General features: G+C 47.1%; 1 protein-coding gene and 1 pseudogene across 1 annotated transcript; both read left to right on the top strand.

Annotated features, from left to right (window-relative positions):
* The first annotated feature begins 6,736 nt into the window (after positions 1–6,736).
* Positions 6,737–16,464, top strand: SNRNP35 (small nuclear ribonucleoprotein U11/U12 subunit 35). The gene is given in 3 exon segments (XM_012447172.3): positions 6,737–6,864; positions 15,605–16,162; positions 16,164–16,464. Coding segments are annotated over 2 exon segments (744 nt in total). The 5' UTR covers positions 6,737–6,864; positions 15,605–15,607; the 3' UTR covers positions 16,353–16,464.
* Positions 9,224–11,130, top strand: LOC105713443 (histone H1.8-like; annotated as a pseudogene).
* Positions 16,465–23,065: the final 6,601 nt, after the last annotated feature.

Below are 23,065 nucleotides of genomic sequence, written 5' to 3'. Positions count from 1 at the left end.
CCATGTTCATAACAGCACTATTCACAATAGCCAAGAGGTGGAAGCAACCCAAGTGTTTATCAGTGGATGAATGGAGAATATGGTCTGTCTATACAATGGATATGATTCAGCTTAAAAAGGAAGGAAATGTGGCTGGGCGCGGTGGCTCACGCCTGTAATCCCAGCATTTTGGGATGCTGAGGAGGGTGGATCACGAGGTCAAGAGATCAAGACCATCCTGGCCAACATGGTGAAACCCTGTCTCTACTAAAAATACAGAAATTAGCTGAGCATGGTGGCGCGCACTCCTGTAGTCCCAGCTCTTCGGGGGGCTGAGGCAGAAGAATCCCTTGAACCCAGGAGGTGGAGGTTGCCGTGAGCTGAGATCGCACCACATGCTACCACATGGATAAACCTTGAAGACGTTATTCTGAGTGAAAGAAGCCAGTCACAAAAAGACAAATACCACATGATTCTGCATATAGGAAGTCATATGCATATGCAACGTAGTGGAAGTCATATGTGAAATCATGAAGTATTTGTGATAGATTCAGAAGGTAGAATGGTGGGTGGCAGGGCTACGGTGGGGGAATAGGGAGAGAGTTTAATCGGGAGAGAGTTTCAGTTTTGCAAGGCGAAAGAGTTCTGGAGATTGGTTGCACAATAATATAAATATACTTAACACTACTGAACAGTACACTTAGAAATGATTAAGAATGGCCGGGCGTGGTGGCTCAAACCTGTAATCCCAGCACTTTGGAAGGCTGAGGCAGGTGGATCACGAGGTCAGGAGATCGAGACTCTCCCGGCCAACATGGTGAAACCCTGTCTCTACTAAAAATACAAAAATTAGCTGGGCGTGGTGGCGAGTGCCTGTAATCCCAGCTACTCAGGAGGCTGAGGCAGGAGAATTGCTTGAACCCGGGAGGTGGAGGTTGCAGTGAGCTGAGATCAAGCTATTGCACTCTAGCCTGGCCGACAGGGCGAGACTCTGTCTCAAAAATAAAATAAAATAAAGATGAGATAAAATTAAAATAAAATAAAATTTAAAAAATATTAAAAAATTAGCCATGATGGTACCACTGCATTCCAGCTTGGGTGACAGAGGGAGACTCTGTTTAAAAAAAACAAGGAAGGAAGGAAGGAGGGAAGGAAGAAAGAAAGGAAGAAAAAACATGAATATGTGCTTACTGTAAAAAAAGTCAAATGTTACTAAGTAGTATAATTAGAAGTGAGAGGTCTTCCTCCACAGTGCCACCATGATCCCCAAGCAACTACTGTGAACAGTTTGATGTAACTTTCTAGACCTCTCACAGCAGCAGCAGCATGTCACTGCCAAGCACTTGAAGTGTGGTAAGCCCTGACTGAGATGAGCTGTAAATATAAAAACACATCTTGAATTTCATCTGGGTGTGGTGGTTGCTGGCTGTAATCCTAGCACTTTGGGAGGCCAAGGTGGGCAGATTACCTGTGGTCAGGAGTTTGAGACCAGCCTGGCTAACATGGCAAAACCTCATCTCTACTAAAAACACAAAATTAGCCAGCTTTGGCGGTGTGTGGTGTGTGCCTGTAATCCCAGGTACTTGGGAGGCTGAGGCCAGAGAATCGCTTGAACCTGGGAGGCGGAGGTTGCAGTGAGCTGAGATTGTGCCACTGCACTCCAACCTGGGTGACAGAGGGAGACTCTGTCTCAAAAAAAAAAAAAAACTTGGATTTCTTTTTTGTTGTTGTTTTGAGACACTGAGGCTGGCATGCAGTGACACAATCTCAGCTCACTGCAATCTTGACCTCCCGGGCTCAGGTGATTCTCCCGAGTCACCCTCCCGAGTAGCTGGCACACGCCACCACATCTGGCTAACTTTTTAATAGAGATGGAGTTTTACCATGTTGCCCAGGCTGGTCTTGAACTCCTGGACTTGAGTGATCAGCCTGCCTCGGCCTCCCAAAGTGCATATGCTGGATTTCTAACACAGTGCCAAAAAGATAAAATAAACTGTTTCACTAATAATGTTTCCACTGATTGCCACATTGAAACAATGCTTTGGGTATGTTGGGATAAATAAAATACTTGTTGAAATTAGCTTCTTGTGTTTCTTTTTACCTTTGTAATGTGGCTACTAGAAAATACAGTGCCACATGTGGCTCACACTTGATTTCTACGGAACAGCACTGTCCTACGACAGTGCTGTCTGACAGGACTTACTGCAATGACGAAATGTTCTCTACCTGCACCAGCCAGTACAAGGGCCAGCAGTGGCTCAGCCCTGTGATTATTATAATACATCATTTTGCAATGCTGTGACCAGAGGACTGCTTGACGCCAGGAGTTCAAGACCAGCTTAGGCAATGTAGTGAGAGGCAATATCTACTAAAATGACAAATATTAGCTAGGTGTGATGGCACATGCCTATAGTTGAGTTAGAGATCACATTGAGTTATGATCCGGCCACAATGCTGCTGTACTCCAGCCTGGGTGACCGAGCAAGACCCTGTCAAAAAAAAAACAAAAAAAAAAACAGGTGCTGTATGCCTGTAATCCAGCACTTTGGGAACCCAGGTAAAAGGATGGCTTGAGCTCAGGAGTTCGAGGACCAGCCTGGGCAACCTAGTGAGATCTTATATCTACTAAAAAAAATTAATTGGGTATGGTGGCGTGAGCTGGTAGTCCCAGCTACTAGGGAGATTTAGGCAAGAGGGTCACTTGAGTCCGGGAGGTTGAGGCTGCATTGAGCCATGATTGTGCCACTGCACCCTAGCCTGGATAACAGACCAAGACCTTGTCTCAAAAAAAAAAAAAAAAAAAAAAAGATAGTTGGGCGTGGTGGGTCATGCCTGGGCCAAATGGCTAATGCTTGTAATGTCAGCACTTGGGGAGGCTGAGGTGGGTGGATATCACTCAGGTGATCAGGAGTTTGAGACCAGCCTGGGCCACATGGTGAAACCCCCATCTCTATTAAAATACAAAAATTAGCTGGGCATGGTGGTGGGTGCCTGTAATCTCAGCTACTCAGGAGGCTGAGGCAGGAGAATTGCTTGAACCTGGGAGGTGGAGGTTGCAGCGAGCCAAGATCGTGCCACTGCACTGCAGCCTGGGCAAGAGATTGACATTCCAACTCCAAAAAAAAAAAAAAATATATGATAGCCACTAGCCACATGAGGCTATTAAGAGCTGGAAATGTGGCTGGTACAACTGAGAAACTAAGCTTTTATTTATTTATTTAAACCTTTAGTCTTTTTGTAGAGACGGGATCTCACTAAGTTGCCCAGGCTGGTCTCAAATGCCTGCGCTCAAGTGATCCTCCTGCTTTGGCATAAGCCACTGTGCCTGGTCTAATTTTTTTTTTTTTTTTTTTTTTTTTGGAGATGGAGTTTCGCTCTTGTTACCCAGGTTGGAGTGCAATGGCGCGATCTCGGCTCACCGCAACCTCCGCCTCCTGGGTTCAGGCAATTCTCCTGCCTCAGCCTCCTGAGTGGCTGGGATTACAGGCACACACCACCATGCCCAGCTAATTTTTTGTATTTTTAGTAGAGACGGAGTTTCACCATGTTGACCAGGATGGTCTCGATCTCTTGACCTCGTGATCCGCCTGCCTCGGCCTCCCAAAGTGCTGGGATTACAGGCGTGAGCCACTGCGCCCAGGCTTTTTTTTTTTTAAGAAATGAGTTCTCACTATGTTGCCTAGGCTTGCTCTACTTTCTGGAGAGGAGTTGTCTCCGTAAGTTATTTGCAATACTGCATGGGACATTTGCCTCTTCTCTCCACTTTATTCAATCATTTATTTATATCAGTAAGGACTGGCAGATATTTATTTATTTATTTATTTATTTTTCGAGATGGAGTTTTGCTCTTGTTGCCCAGACTGGAGTGCAGTGGTGTGATCTTGGCTTATGGCAACCTCCACCTCCCAGGTTCAAGTGATTCTCCTGTTTCAGCCTCCTGAGTAGCTGAGATTACATGTGCCCACTACCACGCCTGGCTAATTTTTTGTATTTTTAGTAGAGACAGGGTTTCATTATGTTGGCCAGGCTGGTCTTGAATTCCTGACCTCACATGATCCACCTGGCTTGGCCTCCCAAAGTGCAGGGATTACAGGTGTGAGCCACTGCGCACAGCCTATTTATGTTTTGAGACAGAGTCTTTGCTCTGTCGTCCAGGCTGGAGTCCAGTGGTGCAATCTCTGCTCACTGCAACCTCAGCCTCCTGGGTTCAAGTGATCCTCTCATCTCAGGCTCCCGAGGAGCTGGGACCACAGGCGTGCATCACCACATCTGGCTAATTTTTGTATTTTCATTAGAGACCAGGTTTTGCCATGTTGCCTAGGCTGGTCTGGAACTCCTGGGCTCAAGTGATCCACCTGCCTCAGCCTCCGAAAGTGCTGGGGTTACAGGCATGAGTCACTGCACCCAGCCTTCTTGAGTATTTTTTGTCCCAGTTTTAGAGTCAGCTATTTCTCCAAGGAGCACTGGTTACTTTCATTGGAGAATGATATTAAAAACCAAGATTTAGGTGCTAGGTTATGCTCATTGCTACCAGGGTGCACAGACATTTTAATGTATATGTAACATGAAATTTACCTTTTTGACTGTTTTTTTTTTTTTTGAGACTGAGTCTTGCTCTGTCACCCAGGCTGGAGTGCAGTGGCGCGATCTCGGCTGACTGTAACCTCCATCTCCCGGGTTCAAGTGAGTATCCTGCCTCAGCCTCCTGAGTAGCTGGGATTACAGGCGCTCGCCACATGCCAGGATAATTTTTGTTTTTTTTGGTAGAGATGGGGTTTTACCATGTTGGTCAGGCTGGTCTTGATCTCTTGACCTCATGATCCACCCTCCTTGGCCTTCCAAGGTGCTGGGATTACACCATGCCCGGCCTTTCTTTTCTTTTCTTTTTTTTTAGAGACAGAGTCTCCCTCTGTCAGGCTGGAGTAAAGTGGTATGCTCATAGCTCAGTGCAGCCTCAAACTCCTGGGCTCAGCTGATCCTCTTGCCTTAGCCTCCCAAAGTGTTAGGATTACAGGTGTGAGCCATGGCATTTGGCCTCCTTTTTACTATTTTTTAATTTTTATTTTTTTGAGACGGAGTCTAGCTCTGTTGTCCAGGCTGGAGTGCAGTGGTGCAATCTCAGCTTATTGCAACCTCTGCCTCCTGGGTTCAAATGATTCTCTTGCCTCAGCCTCCCAAGTAACTGGGACTACAGGCATGTGCCACCACACCCAGCTAATTTTTTTGTATTTTTATCAGAGATGGCCTGAATGGGATTTAACAAATTTTTATTTGAGTCATAGTCTCACTCTGTCACCCAGGCTGGGGTGCAGTGGCCGGATCTTGGCTGACTGCAAACTCTGACTCCTGGGTTCAAGCAATTCTTGAGCCTCAGCAGCCTCCAGAGTAGCTAGAATTAAAGGCGTGTGCCAAAATGCCTGGCTAATTTTTTGTGTTTTTAGTAGGGACGGGGTTTTGCCATGTTGGGTAGGCTGGTCTTGAACTCCTGGCTTCAAGTAATCTGCCTTCCTTGGCCTCCCAAATTGCTGAGATTATAGGCGTGAGACACCTTGCTTTTTTTTTTTTTTTTTTTTGAGACAGACTCTAACTGTGTCACCCAGGCTGGAGTGCAGTGGTGCAATCTCAGCTCACTGCAACCTCCGACTCCTGGGTTCAAGCAATTCTTCTGCCTCAGCCTCCCAAGTAGCTGGGACTACGGGTGCCCACCACCATGCCTAACTAATTTTTGTATTTTTAGTAGAGACAGTGTTTCATCACTATGTTGTTGGCCAGGCTAGTTTTGAATTCCTGACCTCGTGACCCACCCACCTTGGCCTCCAAAAATGCTGGGATTACAGGCGTGAGCCACCGCAGCCCAGCTGGTCCGGTTTAACTATTAAATAACATTAGGTAGATTCACATTGTTGTGAAACCATCTGTACTATCTATCTCCAGAACTTCTTCGTCATCCCAAATTGAACCTCTGTATCTATTAAACAAAAACCCCCCATCCTCCTAACACCCATGGCGGACCCTGGTAACCACTACTCTACTCTCCAACTATGAATTTGACTATCCTAGGTCCCTCATATAAGTGGAACCATACATTATTTGTCCTTGTGCTTCTTTCACTTAGCATGTCTTCTAGGTTCATCCACGATGTTGTAGCAATTAGAATTTCATTCCTTTTTAAAGAGGAATAGTATTCCATTGCACGTACTGTACTGTACATACAACTCGTGTGTGCGTGTGTTTAAAACATAGGGGCATTGCTCTGTTGCCCAGGTTGAACTTGAACTCCTGGCTTCAAGCCTCACGACTCAGCCTCTCCAATAGCTGAAACTACAGATGCCCTCCACTGTCAGTAGCTAGCATCTATTTTCAAATATAAAAATTCAAAATACAGATGTTGCTTTTTTTTTTTTTTTTGCTCAATAATACATTTTTATTTTTTATTTATTTTTTTGAGACAGAGTCTCTCTCTGTCGCCAGGCTGGAATGTAGTGGCGCGATCTCGGCTCACTACAACCTCTGCCTCCAGGGTTCAAGCGATTCTCCTGCCTCAGCCTCCCGAGTAGCTGGGACCACAGTGAACCACCAGCACCCCCGATAATTTTTTGTATTTTTAGTAGAGACGGGGTTTCACCGTGTTAGCCAGGATGGCCTCGCTCTCCTGACCTCGTGATTCGTCATCCTCGGCTTCCCAAAGTGCTGGGATTACAGGCGTGAGCCACCGCGCCTGGCCACGTGAATAAAGTTTTAAATGAAAAGCAAACAGGAAACGAGCGTCGGCGGCGAATCTGCAGCTACCAATGTAAAGGTCGGGTCGCGGCCGGGGCGGGGAGTCTGCCGTCGCCTGCAGCCGCTCGCTTGTCTCCGTGGGAAGGTAGCTCCAGCTTTGCTGAGGTGAGTGGAAGCGGCTCGGAGGGAGCGGGAGTCAGGCTGGAGAGAAGGAAGAGGGAATGCGGCCTGGACACTGTGCCCGCGCTTGTATGGGCCGCCATGTTGAAACCTGGCAAAGGGGACGACATTCTGGGTTGCGTTGCGAGGAGCGGAGGCGAGGGCTGGGCTGGAAGGATGGCCCCTTCCTCCCTGCGGCCCCCACGGAAGGAGAGGGGCGGGGGAGCGGCCTTGAGGGTCGGCGGGCACGCTGGAGGCGGGATGGGGAAGATGGGCTTTTCCATAGAGACCTCCGTGTTTGCCTCCGAGGCCCACTGCGCATGCCCTGGAGGGCTCTGTGGGTCCCGCCTTCGGTTTTGCCTCCCACAGGAGCGGTAAAGTCTTACTCTGAAGACCCTGAAAGGAGAGGATTAATCCCCCCCCGCCGCGCCTCCGCAAGAGACAGGAAGTCGCCCAGGATGGAGCAGTGGCGCGATCTTGGCTCACTGCAGCCTCGACATCCCAGGTCAAGCGATTCTCCTGTCTCAGCCTCCCAAGTACCTGGGACCATAGGGGCGACCCCACGCCCAGAAAATTGATTGATTGAAATGGGGTCTCACTTTGTTGCCCAGGCTGGTTTCGATTTTCTGGCCTCAAGCGATCCTCCCGCCTCGGCCTCTCAAAGTGTTGGTGTTACAGGCGTGAGCCACTGCGTGCCTGGCCAAAATTTTTCTAAATTTGTATAGTAATTTGTAATTGTAAAGTATTTTCATAGACAATATATTATCTAATCTTAACAAAAACCTAGTTAATTGACATTTAGCTACATTTCACAATAAGAATCCTGAAGCTCAACATTTACTTACTGAGCTCAAATGATCCACCGGACTCGGCCTCCCAAACTGCTGGGATTACAGGTGTGAGCCACCGCACCTGACCCCAACCATTCATTTCTGCTCTCATCTCCTGTTGTTGAATAAAATGAGAGAATGAGGCTGGGCGCTGTGGTTCACACCTGTGATTTCAGCACTTTGGGAGGCTGAGGCAGGCGGGTCACCTGAGGTCAGGAGTTGGAGACCAGCCCGGCCAACATGGTGAAACCCTGTCTCTGCCCAAAATAAAAAAAATTAGCCAGGTGTGGTGGTGCACACCTGTAATCCCAGCTACTTGGGACACTGAGACAGAGAATCGCTTGTACCCGGGAGGCAGAGGTTGCAGTGAGCCAAGATTGGCCATTGCACTCCAGCCTGGGTAACAGAGGGGGACTTTGTCTCAAAAAAAAAAAGAATACAAAAATCGAAGGAGACTGTTGTAGGAAATCTCAACCTAACGCTGCAGGGGAGGAACTGCACCTAGAAAGATTGAGAAACAGTGAAACCAGCGGTTAGTATCTGTAGAAGCATGCAGATGAGAGAACAAAATCCATGCTTACCCTTTTATAATTATCTTCCATTTTAATTTGAAGAAGTCTTAAAGCTTTGAACAGGAGGTCTATGTACAATAATATAGGTTTTATTTGGTAGATCCTTGTGACTTTTTTTTTTTTTTTTTGAGATGGAGCCTCACTCTGTTGCCCAAGCTTGAGTGCTGTGGCATGATCTTGGCTCACTGCAACCTCTGCCTCCTGGGTACAAGCGATTCTCTGTCTCAGTGTCCCAAGTAGCTGGGATTACAGGTGTGCATCACCACACCTGGCTAATTTTTTTATTTTGGGTAGAGACAGGGTTTCACCATGTTGGCCTTGAACTCTTGACTTCAAATTATCTGCCCGTCTCTGCCTCCCAAAGTGCTAGGATTACAGATGTGAGCCACCGCACCTGGCCCCTTGTGACTTTTTAATGTTGAATGGGGAGGGGTTCTTTTCCTTCAGTGGAGGAGGGGTGGGTCTCAGCCTCAGACACCCAGAATACTAGTTTGTGTGTTTCTTCCTTTTCTTTTTTTTTTTAAAAGACGGGGTTTCACCATGTTGGTCAGGCTGGTCTTAAATTCCCGACCTCAGGTGATCTGCCCGTCTTGGCCTCCAAAGTGTTTGGATTACAGGCATGAGCCACCACACCCAGCCTAGTTTGTGTATTTCTTTTAACCATCCTTATCTCCAAAACCTTGTGTTTTATGAAAAGCATCAGAGGAAATGATTAAGAGCTCCATCTCTGGAGTCCGTACTGCCCGGTTCTAACTCCTCCACTGGGCTACTTCTTAGCTTTAGGATTTAAGACAAAAGACTGCCGTTTTGTGTCTGACCTTTCTCATCTGAAATGATAATAATAATATTATTCCTAAGTACTGGTATTGTTGAGAAGTGAGGGAGTTAAGAGGCTATTACAGGCTAGGTACAGTGGCTCACACCTGTATCCCAGTGGGAGGCTGAGGCAGGAGGATAGCTTGAGCCCAGGAGTTCAAGACCAGCCTATGCAATATAGTGAGACCCCCATCTCTACAAAACAAAAAAACAACAAAATACAGGCCCCTCAACTCCAAAGCCAGGGGGGCCACTGGCAGCTTCAAATTAGTTACCAAGCACAAGAGGAAAATCAAGCCCAGGAAGATGGCCCCCCCCGAAGGCCCCCAGAAGAGTGGGTGAGGCCAAGGGGAAGATCCCCAAGAAACCAGATGAGGCCAAGGAGGAGCCTCCCAAGGCAGGCAAGGCGAAAAAGGCAGCCGAGAGGCCAGCAGAGGTGCAGAAGTTTCCTCTCAAGCCAGGCGCAGCCACGGAAAAAGCTTGCAAGCAAGGCCAAGGACACCAAGGCACAGCCAGGCGAGGCTCAGAAGGTGCCCCCCAAGCCAGACAAGGCCATGCGGGCCCCTTCTAGTGCCAGCGGGTTCAGCAGGAAGGCAGAGGCCAAAGGCAGCAGGAGGAGCCAAGGAGATGCTGAGGCCTGCAGGAAAACCAAAGCCGGGAGTAAGAGTTCAAGACCCACGGTCAGCAAGGTCAAGAATGGTGCTGCTTCCCCAACCAAAAAGAAGTTGGTAGCCAAGGCCAAGGCCCAGGCCCCTAAGGGGCAGCTGCCCCCAGGGCTGGGCAGGGGCTGAATGCCAAAAAAGACAGCTGGGTATGGTGGCACATAGTGAGTAATCCCAGGTACTCATGAGGCTAGAGTGGGAAGATTGCTTGAGCTCAGGAGGTTGAGGCTACAGTGAGCCATGTCTGTGCCACTGTACTCCAGCCTGGGCAACAGAGCAAGACCCTGTCTCAAAAAAAAAACTTAGTACAGTGGTTGGCACCTCCTACATGTTCAGTACAAGTTAGCTATAATTATAGTCCTTTATCCTGCCACCAGGTGATGGAGGTGGGGGAGTAAGATTAAACTCCTGAGAATTTTAGGCCCAGTAGAATGAGCTTGTTATAGAAAATACTAGCTCAGGAATTCTCTATTGAAGTAATATAGTGCCATCTCTTCTCTCTTCCTTCCTTTCCTTCCTTTTCTTTCTTTCTTTCTTTTTTTTTTTTTTGAGACGAAGTCTTGCCCTATCGCCCAGGCTGGAGTACAGTGGCATGATCTTGGCTCACTGCAACCTCCGCCTCCTGGGTTCAAGCAACTCTCCTACCTGAGCCTTCTGAGTAGCTGGGATTACAGACGTGTGCCACCACGCCTAGGTAATGTTTTGTGTCTTTAATAGAAATGCAGTTTCACCATGTTATCCGGGCTGGTCTTGAACTCCCGACCTCATAATCCGCCCGCCTCCGCCTCCCAAAGTGCTAGAATTATAGGTGTGAGCCACCTGCCTTGGCATTTTTTTTTTTTAATAGATGACAGGGTCTCACCATGTTGCCCAGGCTTGTCTTGAACTCCTGGGCTCAAGGGATCCTCCTGTCTTGGCCTCCCAAAGTGCTGGGATTACAGGCGTGAACCACCATGCCCGGCCTCTTCTTTTTTTCACATGGAGAAATTCTAGCCATGAGAGAAGACACAAATTGAGTTAGAGCCAAAGCCCAGACCAGGACTGAAATTGTCTCCCTCTCATCCTGTGCTCCTTCTGTCACTCCATCTGTTTTTCGTTCTTTACTGACAGCAGAGAGGCAGCCTCTGCAAAGTTGTTTTTTGATGATGACAGAAATATTGCCCTCCTTTTACCACGTTGTGGTAAACAGTGTAATGTCCTTCTTGGTTCTCAATGAAATGATCAGGTTTGCTTAATTTGGACTAAAAAAGTTCTATGATTTTCTTTTTTGGAACAGGGTCTTGCTATGTCACCCAGACTGTAGTGCAGTGGCACGATCTCGGCTCACTGCAACCTCTGACATTCTCGGGTTCAAGTGATTCTCCTGCCTCAGCCTCCCAAGTAGCTGGGATTACAGGCCACCCAGCTAATTTTTGTATTTTTAGTAGAAACGGGGTCTCACTGTGTTGGGCAGTCTGGTCATGAACTCCTGACCTCATGATCTGCCCACCCTGGCCTCCCAAAGTGCTGGAATTACAGGCGTGAGCCACCGCGCCCGGCCAGTTCTGTGATTTTTGATCGAAGTTGGTTCAGTTCCCCAGCATTTATCAGAAAGCATCCTAGGATCTGGAGCTACTGCTGAAGAGTGTTTACTGTGTGTTGGGCAAAGCATGATCAGAACTTAAGAAGGTTCATCAAGCTGTGGCAGAGACACAATTGCTTCATAGTGGAGGGAGCTGAGCTGGACTTGACGGGCCCAGTAGAATTCCCGAAAGTGGGTATGAGGGAGACAGAAAGGGAGAGGATATTCCCAGCAGAGGAAATCATACTGAGATGTTTGCACAAATGATTGAGGCCAAAAAGAAAGAAAAATTGTACTGGGAAAGAATGGGGCTGGGGAATTAGGGCACATTCAAGGAGGGAGGAGCAAGCCTGTATAGTTTACAAACAGGGTTTGTGCCTGTTGAAAGGATCAGGAAAAAATAAAAATGAATAGGTTGGTTTTTTTTTTTTTTTTTTTGAGATGGAGTCTCACACTGTTGCCTGCGCTGGAGTGCAATGGTGCGATCTCGGCTTGCTGCAACCTGCGCCTCCCGGGTTCACATGATTCTCCTGCCTCAGCCTCCTGAGTAGCTGGGATTACAGGCGCCTGGCTAATTTTTTGTATTTTTAGTAGAGACGGGGTTACACTATTTGGCCAGACTGGTCTCGAACTCCTGACCTCATGATCCACCTGCCTCGGCCTTCCAAAGTGCTGGGAAGAATATGTTTTATGATGGGACGTGGTGAGAAACTAAGTGAAGGTCAGAGGTCTTTTTTTTTTTCCCTTCTTCTGAGACAGAGTCTCGCTCTGTTGCAGAGGCTGGAGTGCAGTGGCATGACCTTGGCTCACTGCAACCTTTGCCTCCCAGGTTCAAGCCATTCTCCTAACCCCAGTCTCCCAAGTAGCTGGGATTATAGACACACACCACCATGCCCAGCTAATTTTTTGTATTTTTAGTAGATACGGGGTTTCAACCATGTTGGTCAAGCAGGTCTTGAACTCCTGACTTCAAGTGATCCTCCTATCTTGGCCTCCTAAATTGCTAGGATTTCAGGCATGAGCCAGCACACCTGGCCTAGGGTGAGAGGTCTTGAGTGCAGGGCCATCGACTTTGGATTTTATTTTGTAGGTGTTTGTTTTCTTTACTGAGGGAAAAAAAAATTCACAGTTCACCGTAAGTAACCACTCCTTCTATATTACCCATCAACTGAGGAAGAAATAAAGCAGAAAGATCCTTGAGGAAAATTTGAGTAAGAGGAAAAGAGTTACAGGTATTTTAATAAATGTTATGGAAAGATGCTGTTAGGAATGAGAACTACCGTACATAGTTCACAGAAACCTGTTTTTTGTTTATTGTTTTTGTTTTGAGATAGGATCTCACTCTGTTGCTCAGGCTAGAGTACAGTGACATGATCAGGGCTCACTGCAGCTTCCACTTCCAAGGCTCAAGCCATCTTCCTGTCTCAGCCCCCCAAGTAGCTGGGACTACAGGTGTGCACCACCATGCCTGACTAATATTTTTTAATTTTAGTAGAGATGAGCTCTTGATATGTTGCTGAGGCTGGTCTTGAACTCCTGAACTCCTGAGCTCCTGGCCTCCTAATGTACTGGGATTTCAGGTGTGAACCACTGTGCTGAGCCAAGATTTTTTTTTTCTTTTTTTTTTTGAGACGGAGTCTCAGTCTGTTGCCCAGGCTGGAGTGGAGTGGCATGATCTCGGCTCACTGCAACCTCTGCCTCCTGGGTTCAAGTGATTCTCCTGCCTCAACATCATGAGTAGCTGGGACTACAGGTGCATGTCACCGTGCCTGGCTAATTTTTGTATATTTAGCAGGAATGGGCTTTTACCATGTTGGCCAGACTGGTCTCAAACTCCTTGGCCAGACTGGTCTCAAACTCCTGACCTCATAATCTGCATGCCTTGGGCTACCAAAGTGCTGAGATTACAGGCATGAGCTACTGCACCTGCCAGGTTTTTTTTTTTTCTTAACCTTTGGGAATTCCTCCAGGAAAGACCTGTTTTTTTTTTTTGTTTTTTATTTTGTGTGTGTGTGTGTGTGTGTGTGTGTGTGTGTGTGTGTGTGTGTGTGTTGAGACAGAGCCTCGCTTTGTTGCCCAGGCTGGATTGCAGTGGTGTGATCAGCTCACTGCAGCCTCCGCCTCCCAGGTTCAAGCAGTTCTTCTGCCTCAGCCTCCCAAGTAGCTGGGACTACAGGCAGACGCCGCCATGCCCTACTAATTTTTGTATTTTTAGTAGAGATGGAGTTTCACCATGTTGGCCAAGTGGTCTCCAATTCCTGACCTCAGGTGATCCACCTGCCTCAGCTTCCCAAAGTGCTGGGATTACAGGCATGAGCTACCACGCCTGGCCTTGATTTTTAGTTTTTAAGTTTTAAGATCTTTTTTTTTTTAAATTGTACTTTGGGCTCTGGGGTACATGTGCACATCCTGCTTTTTAAGATCTTTTTAAATAAAAAAATTTTTTTTTTAGAGCAGGGTCTCCCTATGTTGCCCATACTGGTCTTGAACTCCTGGCCTCAAGCAATCCTCCTGCCTTGGCCTCCCAAAGTTGAGATTACAGGTGTGAGCCACCATGCACAGCTAAGGTTCTTTTTATTTCTTTCTATTTTTTTTTTTTTTTTTTTGAGACAGAACCTCACTTTGTCCCCCAGGCTGGAATCCAGTGGTGCAATCTTGGCTCACTGTAATCTCTGCCACCCAGGTTCAAGCAATTCCCCTGCTTCAGCCTTCTGAGTAGCTGGGACTACAGGCGTGCACCACCCCACTCAGCTAATTTTTTGCATTTTAGTAGAGATAGGGTTTCAGCATGTTGGTCAGGATGGTCTCGATCTCCTGACCTCGTGATCTGCCTGTCTTGGCCTCTCAAAGTGCTGGGATTACAGCCATGAGCCACTGCACCCAGCCCCAAAGTTCTTTTTTATTTTATTATTTTTTAATTGAAATGACTGGTCTTGAACTCCTAGACTCAAGTGATCCTCCAGCCTTGGCCTCCCAAAGTGCTATCGCTATAGGCTTGAGCCATGCCTGACCTTAGCCAAGGTTTTTTGTTTGTTTGTTTTTGTTTTTTGAGACAAGAGTCTTGCTCTGTCGCTCAGGCTAGAGTGAAGTGGTGCAATCTTGGCTCACTGCACCATCTGCCTCCTGGTTCAAGCAGTTCTCTGCCTCAGACTCTTGAGTATCTGGGATTACAAGCACCCACCACCACGCCCGGCTAATTTTTGTATTTTTAGTAGAGACGGGGTTTTACCAACTAGGCCAGACTGGTCTTCAACTCCTGACCTTGTTACTCACCCTGGCTTCCCAAAGTGCCGGGATTACAGGCGTGAGCCGCCATGCTCAGCCAGCCAAGGTGCGTAAGTAACATATTTCAGCATTGGCTCTGTAGTTTTGTAGGTTGGTCACATAAGCGTTAGCTGGGTCTGAAATGTTAGTAAGCATTTTATTATTCCAGCAAAGATTTCCACGAATTAATTATGTATCAGAAGGAATGAGAACTGTAGTGTGCTTGCTGGGCCAAAAAATTACCATTGCAGTAAATTCTCATGCTGCCAGGCATAACCGGATTATCAGCTAGGGAGCTGAGAAGAAATCCCGTATTCCTTTTGAACTAAACAACCCACTGCTGAGTCACGTAGCTTTAGCTTTGTTATCTGTTTACTGCAAAATGGTGTATCCAGATCTTCATTTTCTCTTGTAGTTTTAAAAAAAGTCTGTATCTTTTAATGATGCATAGTAAAAAATTTATGAATGATGTGAGATCTAGAATTTGTTTCAGAATTATCTGGGGGCAGAATATTCTGGCCACAGGCACATGGAGGTTCTAGCTGAGCCAGGTGAGAAGTTTGTGGACGGTTATTATATGATTCTCTATGTTGGTATTTGTTTGAAATTCTTGGTAGTAGAGTTTTTAAAATGCCATTTTCCACAAGCAGTTCCTGGGCTAGTTTTCCTGTGATCATTTTAAAGGCTCTGAAAGGGAAGTCTTGAGTTTTGATCCATGCTGCCACATTGTAATGTGGTAAGTGCCCTTCTGTGACTGAGCCAGATAATGCATGTATGGATGAAACCCAAGCACGCCACCCTCTGCTTCCTGAGAGGGCATTTGCAGGAGTGGGTGAGGGCTTCTCTGGAGCACGACTGCCTGGCTTTGATGCTGTCTCCCCCACTTACTAGTGGGGAGGACTTAGCCTCTGTGGGTGTTCCCTTCCTTTCCTATCTTCAAGAAGGGGTGATTGGTAGTATCTGTTTCATGGGGTTGTTTTAAGGGTTGAACGAGTGGCTCAGAGTAGATGCTGCATCCACACTTGCTGTTATCATTCTTAGAACATGAACGATTGGGTGCCCATCGCCAAGGAGTATGATCCACTCAAAGCGGGTAGCATTGATGGCACCGATGAAGACCCACATGACCGCGCAGTCTGGAGGGCAATGCTGGCACGATATGTCCCCAACAAAGGTGTCATAGGAGATCCCCTCCTCACCCTGTTTGTGGCCAGACTAAACTTGCAGACCAAGGAGGACAAATTAAAGGAAGTCTTTTCACGCTATGGTGACATCCGGCGGCTTCGGCTGGTCAGGGACTTGGTCACAGGCTTTTCAAAGGGCTACGCCTTCATCGAATTCAAGGAGGAGCGTGCTGTGATCAAAGCTTACCGAGATGCTGACGGCCTGGTTATTGACCAACATGAGATATTTGTGGACTACGAGCTGGAAAGGACTCTCAAAGGGTGGATCCCTCGGCGACTTGGAGGCGGTCTGGGGGGAAAAAAGGAGTCTGGGCAACTGAGATTTGGGGGACGGGACCGGCCTTTTCGAAAACCTATTAACTTGCCAGTTGTTAAAAATGACCTCTATAATAGAGAGGGAAAACGGGAAAGGCGGGGAGCGATCTCGATCCCGAGAAAGACACTGGGACTCGAGGACAAGGGATCGAGACCATGACAGGGGCCGGGAGAAGAGATGGCAAGAAAGAGAGCCACCCAGGGTGTGGCCCGAAAATGACTGGGAGAGAGAGAGGGACTTCAGAGACGACCGGGTCAAGGGGAGGGAGAAGAAGGATAGAGGCAAGTAGAGGCCCAACAGCAGACCCCAAAGTGAAGACACAGTGGAAGGGAGTGGAGGGTGGTTGTCTTTCAATGCAGCGTAAGTCTAATGGTTGAATAAAACTTACTGATGATCATGGAGTTTGGAATAGTTTTCTTTCCCATCTGGAGCTTCGGTTCAGGCTGATGTAATAAATTTATCATCTTCTTCACATAATTTTAAGGATATGTTATTTAACAGGATTGAGAAGCAATTTTGTAGTTTTTTTGTATACTGGTATCTGTACAGAGGGTGTTTTCCTTTTTTTTTTTTTTTTTTGAGACAGAGTCTCACTTTGTTGACAGGGCCGGAGTGCAGTGGCGCGATCTCGGCTCACTGCAACCTCTGCCTCCTGGGTTCAAGTGATTCTCTTGCCTCAGCCTCCCCAGTAGTTGGGATTACTGGGATGTTCTGTCAGGCTTGGCTGATTTTGTATTTTTAGTAGAGACGGGGCGTCACCATGTTGGTCAGGCTGATCTTCAACTCTTTTTTTTTTTTTTGAGATGGAGTTTCACTCTTGTTGCCCAGGCTGGAGTGGAATGGTGTGATCTTAGCTCACCGCAACCTCTGCCTCCCTGGTTCAAGTGATTCTCCTGCCTCAGCCTCCCAAGTAGCTGGTATTACAGGCGCCCACTACCACACTTGGCTAATTTTTGTATTTTTAGTAGAGTCAGAGTTTCTTTTTTTTTAAGAGAGAGTCTCACTCTGTCACTCAGGCTGGAGTGCGGTAGCACGATAGCTCACTGCAACCTCCACCTCCCAGTTCAAGCAATTCTGCCTCAGCCTCCTGAGTAGCTGGGACTATGGGACCCCAGGTGCACACACCACCACACTTGGCTAATTTTTTTTTTTTTTTTGAGACAAAGTCTCACTCTGTTGGCCAGGCTGGAGTGCAGTGGCACAATCTTGGCTCACTGCAACTTCTGCTTTCTGGGTTCAAGCAACTCTCCTGCCTCAGCCTCCTGAGTAGCTGGGACTACAGGCACGTGCCACCATGTCCAGCTAATTTTTTGTATTTTTAGTAGAGAGGGGGTTTCACCTTGTTAGCCAGGATGGTCTCAATCTCCTGACATTGTGATCTACCTGCCTCAGCCTCCCAAAGTGCTGGGATTATAGGCGTGAGCCACTGCACCCAGCAGTAGAGACAGGGTTTCACCATGTTGGGTCAGGCTGATCTCCAACTCTTTTCTTTTGAGACGGAGTTTCACTCTTGTTGCCCAGGCTGGAGTGCAATGGCGTGATCTTGGCTCACTGCAACCTCTGCCTTCCTGGTTCAAGTGATTCTCCTGTCTTAGCCTCCCAAGTAGCTGGGATTATAGGCACCCACCACCACACCCAGCTAATTTTTGTATTTTTAGTAGAGATGGTGTTTCACCATGTTAGTCAGGCTATTCTTGAACTCCTAACCTCAAGTGATCCACCTGCCTCGGTCTCCCAAAGTGCTGGGATTACAGGTGCGAGCCACCACTTCTGGCCTGGTGTCCAACGCTTGACCTCAAATGATCCACCCGCCTCAGCTTCCCAGAGTGCTGGAATTACAGGCATGAGCCACTGCGCCCAGCCAGAAGGGCATTTGTAAGGAGCCAGTAGTATTCAAATTTAATTTGGAAGTAGAGAATTTGATTTTCTCCCATCTATTTGAAATTATCATCTTGAGTATGTGGCAAAAAGAGGTGATGACCTAATCACACTCCTCTGTGAGTCCTGGGAGGAGGAACACTAACCTGGTCAGAATAAATTGCTGACTTGAAATAAATACGGGATAGAAAAGTGAATTGAAGGAGAACGTCCAAAGCCTTAATAGCAGAAGGCAGTCTGCACCGCCAGTCAGCATTCTTGAGCAAATGCACCTCCACCCTCACTCAGAATGCCAACTGCCTTTCTTCTTTTTCTGACATTTAAAATTAAAAACCAAAGTTGCTGGGCTGTGATCTATGGCAGTCTTCCAGGTTTTTGAAAAGATACAGTTCGACAGAAGTGGTGGTGAAATGAAAATGAAGAATAAGGAGTGGTCAGGATCAATGAAAGAATTACAGCCAGTTCTGGTAGATTGATTTTTCCTTTCTCTCCTGATTAGTTTCTGGTGTGCTCGAGAGCTGGATCTGCTGACCTTAACTTCCGGGGACTTTGAGCCAGTACCATACTGTTCAGATGATTTTCAAAAAGTGACATTTAGCATGTTGATAAATGGCTGTCTTTGAAAGTTCATATTCTTAATAAGATGATTCATGCAAAATAAATGATTTAGCAGGGCATGGTGGCTCATGCCTGTAATCTCAGCACTTAGGGAGGCCGAGGCAGGTAGATCACAAGGTCAAGAGTTCGAGACCAACCTAGCCAACATGGTGAAACCCTGTCTCTACTAAAAATACAAAAATTAGCTGGGCGTGGTAGCAAGTGCCTTTAATCCTAGCTACTCTGGAGGCTGAGGCAAGAGAGTCATTTGAACCCGGGAGGCGGAGGTTGCAGTGAGCCGAGATTGTACCATTGCATTCCAGCCTGGGTGACAGGGTGGCTCCATCTCAGAAAAACAAAACAAAACCCAAAACAAAACCCAAAATAAATGATTTTAATACAATCATTACTAGGTTTTTGCATAGGAGTATGAATCTCTCATGATGTTATCTAGGGCACTGGACCAACCTGCTGTGCCTTAAAATTGCTGTCAGCTATTAGAACAGTTTTAGAAAAATAGGCCCTTTCCTTTGTGAATTTCCAGTATAGAATTTTACTATTTCCCAGATAAAGAGAAAAATCAGAAAACAACCCTTGCAGGAAGCCTTTTTGATTTCACTCACATTTCATTTACAAAGTGTTCCCTTATGATGGTACGAGAAGTGTGTCATGGGCTAGGGTTGGTTGGTTCTCTAGAAAACAAGACTGCATTAGGGAAGCCTTGTGAGATACCATCAGGACAAAAAGCAAAGCCACTTGCAGTGTTTGTGTAGTTGTTAACTCTGAGAATCAGAACAAGGAGAGATCGAAAACTGTGCACAGTCAGGCTGGGCGTGATGGCTCACGACTATAATCCCAGCACTTCGGGAGGCCATGGCAGGTGGGTCACTTGGAGCTCAGGAGTTTGAGACCAGCCTGGGCAACATGGTGAAAACCCATCTCTACGAAAAACACAAAAATTATCCTGGTGTTGGTGGTGCGTGCCTGTGGCACCACCTACTCAGGAGTCAGGCTGGAGAATTGCTTGAGCCCAGAAAGTGGAGGTTGCAGTGAGCTGAGATTACGCCACCACGCTCCAGCCTGGGTGACAGAGTGAGACCCTGTCTTAAAACAAAAAACATGCACACTCAGACTCCAACCCTGTACATTTGGGCTTAGGGTTCTATGGGCTATGGTGACTCTGAAGGAAAAACAGTGGTACAGCTTCCATGGTAGGGACTTTGGCAGTCTCCGTGAACATGGCAGAGGCAAATCCTCTGACCTAGCAATTCTGCTTCTAGTTTATCCTGTAGATGTGCATGTGTGTGAAAGTGTGCAACACCTTTTGAGAGTCAAAGGATTGGAAGGAGCTACCTGTCCATCAGTGGGGCCTAAACATTAATAAATATCACTTCCATATGATAGACCAGGGCATTGTAGGGCGTTCATTAGCACCTTCCTTGGTCTTTACCCATAGATGACAGTATCGTCTTTCTCTCTCCAGTTGTGACAACTAAAAATGTCTCCAGACTGTCAAATGTCCCCTGGGGGGCTCAGTCACCCATGGTTGAGAGCCACTGTCTTATGTACTGATAGGGAGTTACTGCTAGAAATTTTTTTTTTGAGGCAGGGTCTCACTCTGTCTCCCAGGCTAGAGTGCAGTTGTGTGATTACAGCTCACTGCAGCCTTGAACTCCTGGGCTCAAGGAATCCTCCTATCTTAGCCTCCCAAGTAGCTGGGATCATAGGTGTGCACCACCACACCCACCTATTTTTTTGTTTTGAGACAGAGTCTTGCTCTGTCGCCAGGCACCAGGCTGGAGTGCAGTGGCGCTATCTCGGCTCACTGCAACCTCCACCTCCCGGGTTCAAGCAATTCCCCTGCCTCAGCCTCCCGAGTAGCTGGGACTACAGACATGCACCACCACGCCCAGCTAATTTTTGTATTTTTTAGTAGAGATGGGGTTTCACCATGTTGGCCAGGATGGTCTCGATCTCTTGACCTCGTGATCCGCCCTCCTCGGCCTCCTAAGGTGCTGGGATTACAGGCGTGAGCCACCATGCCTGGCCTATTTTTGTGTGTGTGTTTTTGTTATTGATTTTTTTTCATAATTGTGTATATAAACTTTCTGATGGATTAATTTTTCCTTTCTCTTTTGATTATATAGCCTCTGATTTGCTCAAGAGCTGCATCTCCTGACTTATCAAAAAAGAGACATTTGGCCAGGTGTGGTGGCTCGTGCCTTTAAACCCAGTACTTTGGGAGGCCGAGGTGGGTAAATCACAAGGTCAGCCTGTCCAACATAGTGAAACCCCGTCTCAACAAAAATACAAAACTGAGCCAGCGTAGTGGCGGGTGTCTGTAGTCTCAGCTACTTGGGAGGCTGAGGCAGAATTGCTTGAACTCGGGAGGCAGAGGTTGCAGTGAGCTGAGATCACGCCACTACACTCCAGCCTGGGAGACGGAGAGAGACTCAGTCTCAAAAAAAAATGTGACATTTAGGTCAGGCACATTGGCTCACGCCTGAATTCTCAACACTTTGGGAGGCTGAGGTGTGAGGATCACTTGAGCTCAGGAGTTTGAGACCAGCTTGGGCAACAAAGCAAGACCTTGTCTCTACAAAAAATAACTAGCTGGGCATGGTGGTGCACGTCAGTAGTACCAGGTACTTGGGAGGCTGAGGTGGGAGGATTGCTTGAGCCCAGGAGTTCATGTCTGCAGGTCTGCAGTGAGCTATGCTAGCACCACTGTACTCCAGCCTGGGTGACAGAGTGAGACCCTGTGTCCAAAAAGAAAAGAAAAGGGGCCAGGCACAGGGAGGCCAAGGCGGGTGGCTCACTTGAGGCCAGGAGGTCATGACCAGGCTGGCCAACATGGTGAAACTCTGTCTCTACTAAAAGTACAAAAATTAGTCAGGTATGGTGGCACACACTTGTAATCCCAACTACTTGGGAAGCTCAGGCATGAGAATCGCTTGATCCCAGGAGGCAGAGGTTGCAGTGAGTGGAGATGGTGGCACTGTACTCTGGCTTGGGTGACAGAGCAAGATTCTAACTAAAAAAAAAAAAAAAAGTGACATTTAGTGTTTAGGAAAGATAACCAAAAACCTGGCAACACTGGTTACCTGTTGGAAGGGCAACAAAGGGGGACGGGGTAGGGGAGGTTTTTATCAGTGTACCTGCTTCTATACTCTATGAGAATACATTCTAATAATTGTAATGGGCAGTCAGGTTTGAGAAGCACTGCTCTAAAGCAGCAATAATTACCATCTGATCATTTTTTTTCAGCAATCTGGAAGCAGGGTCCATTCTAGATTCTGCAAATCCAGCTGATGCTTCCTTTCTGCTTCCTTCCTTTCTTCCTTCCTTTTTGCTTTTTCTTCCTCTCTTCCTTTCCTTTCCTTCCTCCCTCCCTTCTTCCTTCCTTCTCTTTCTTTCTTTTCTTTTTCTCTTTTCTTTTGATGAAGTTTGCTCTGTCACCCAGGCTGGAGTGCAGTGGCACTATCTTGGTTCACTGCAACTTCTGCCTCCTGGGTTCAAGTGATTCTCCTGTCTCAGCCTCCTGAGTAGCTGGGATTACAGGTGTGTATCACCAGGCCTGACTAATTTTTTTGTATTTTTGTAGAGACGAGGTTTCTCCATGTTGGCCAGACTGGTCTCAAACTCTGGGCCTCAAGTGATCTACCTGCCTTGGCTTCCCAAAGTGCTGGGATTACAGGCGTGAGCCACCGCACCTGGCCTTGCCTAATGGCTTCTTAGCAAACTTCAGTAGAATGTGTAGAATGTGGCCCTGATAAACTTGAATGCTGGTAGGAGGTGCTACCTCGTTCCATCTGTGAGCACCCAGCCCTATGCCCTGGATGCTTGGCGGGTGGAGAGAAACAGTGTTATGTGAGCAAGCCTCCAACTCACCAGTTGCAGGCAGAGCGTCTGGCTCTCTGCTGCCGCAGCCCTGTGTCAATCAAACGTGTGGTCCCCGAGCCAGCCTCCCACCTGGCACCCTTGTTTGCTACAGCTACCCCACTTGCTCTCCTGCATTGCCTAGGATCCCATGCCCTGCTTTCGATCTGCTCTGGGACATTTGTCTTCTTTGCAGGGGACTAAGTATTTGACTTAATGAATCCTAAAAGGAAAAAAAAATATGTCAGGAAAAAAAAGTTCACACAAGGTATGTTGCAGCATCTCATCCTTAGCAACTTTGTTTGGTTAGTACTGCATAGCTCACAGCAGATTCCAAGGCACCTGCCTTGAACATTGCTACATGCTCTAGGCATTATCAGGAAAGTAGCCAGGGCTCCTGCAAAGTTGTCTCCAGTCTCTGGGTGGGAGGACCATCATCTATATTATTTGTGGCTTTGTGTCTGAGTTGGCTACTGAGCCTGTGACCTCATACCCTTTGTCTGCCTGATGGATACATTCTGTGTAATATGTTACGATCACAGTTTCATGAATGTAACTAATTAAGATCTACTCCCTCCTGCTGAACTGTCACTGGTAATAATAAAACCTCTACACATAGCACTTTATACAAAGCAAGTCAAACAGCAA

Source organism: Aotus nancymaae, unplaced genomic scaffold, assembly GCF_030222135.1.
Source record: "Aotus nancymaae isolate 86718 unplaced genomic scaffold, 86718_ANA_hifiasm-v0.15.2.pri h1tg000021l, whole genome shotgun sequence".
NCBI classification, from domain to species: domain Eukaryota; kingdom Metazoa; phylum Chordata; class Mammalia; order Primates; family Aotidae; genus Aotus; species Aotus nancymaae.
This window is presented reverse-complemented; position numbering and strand designations above follow the sequence as displayed.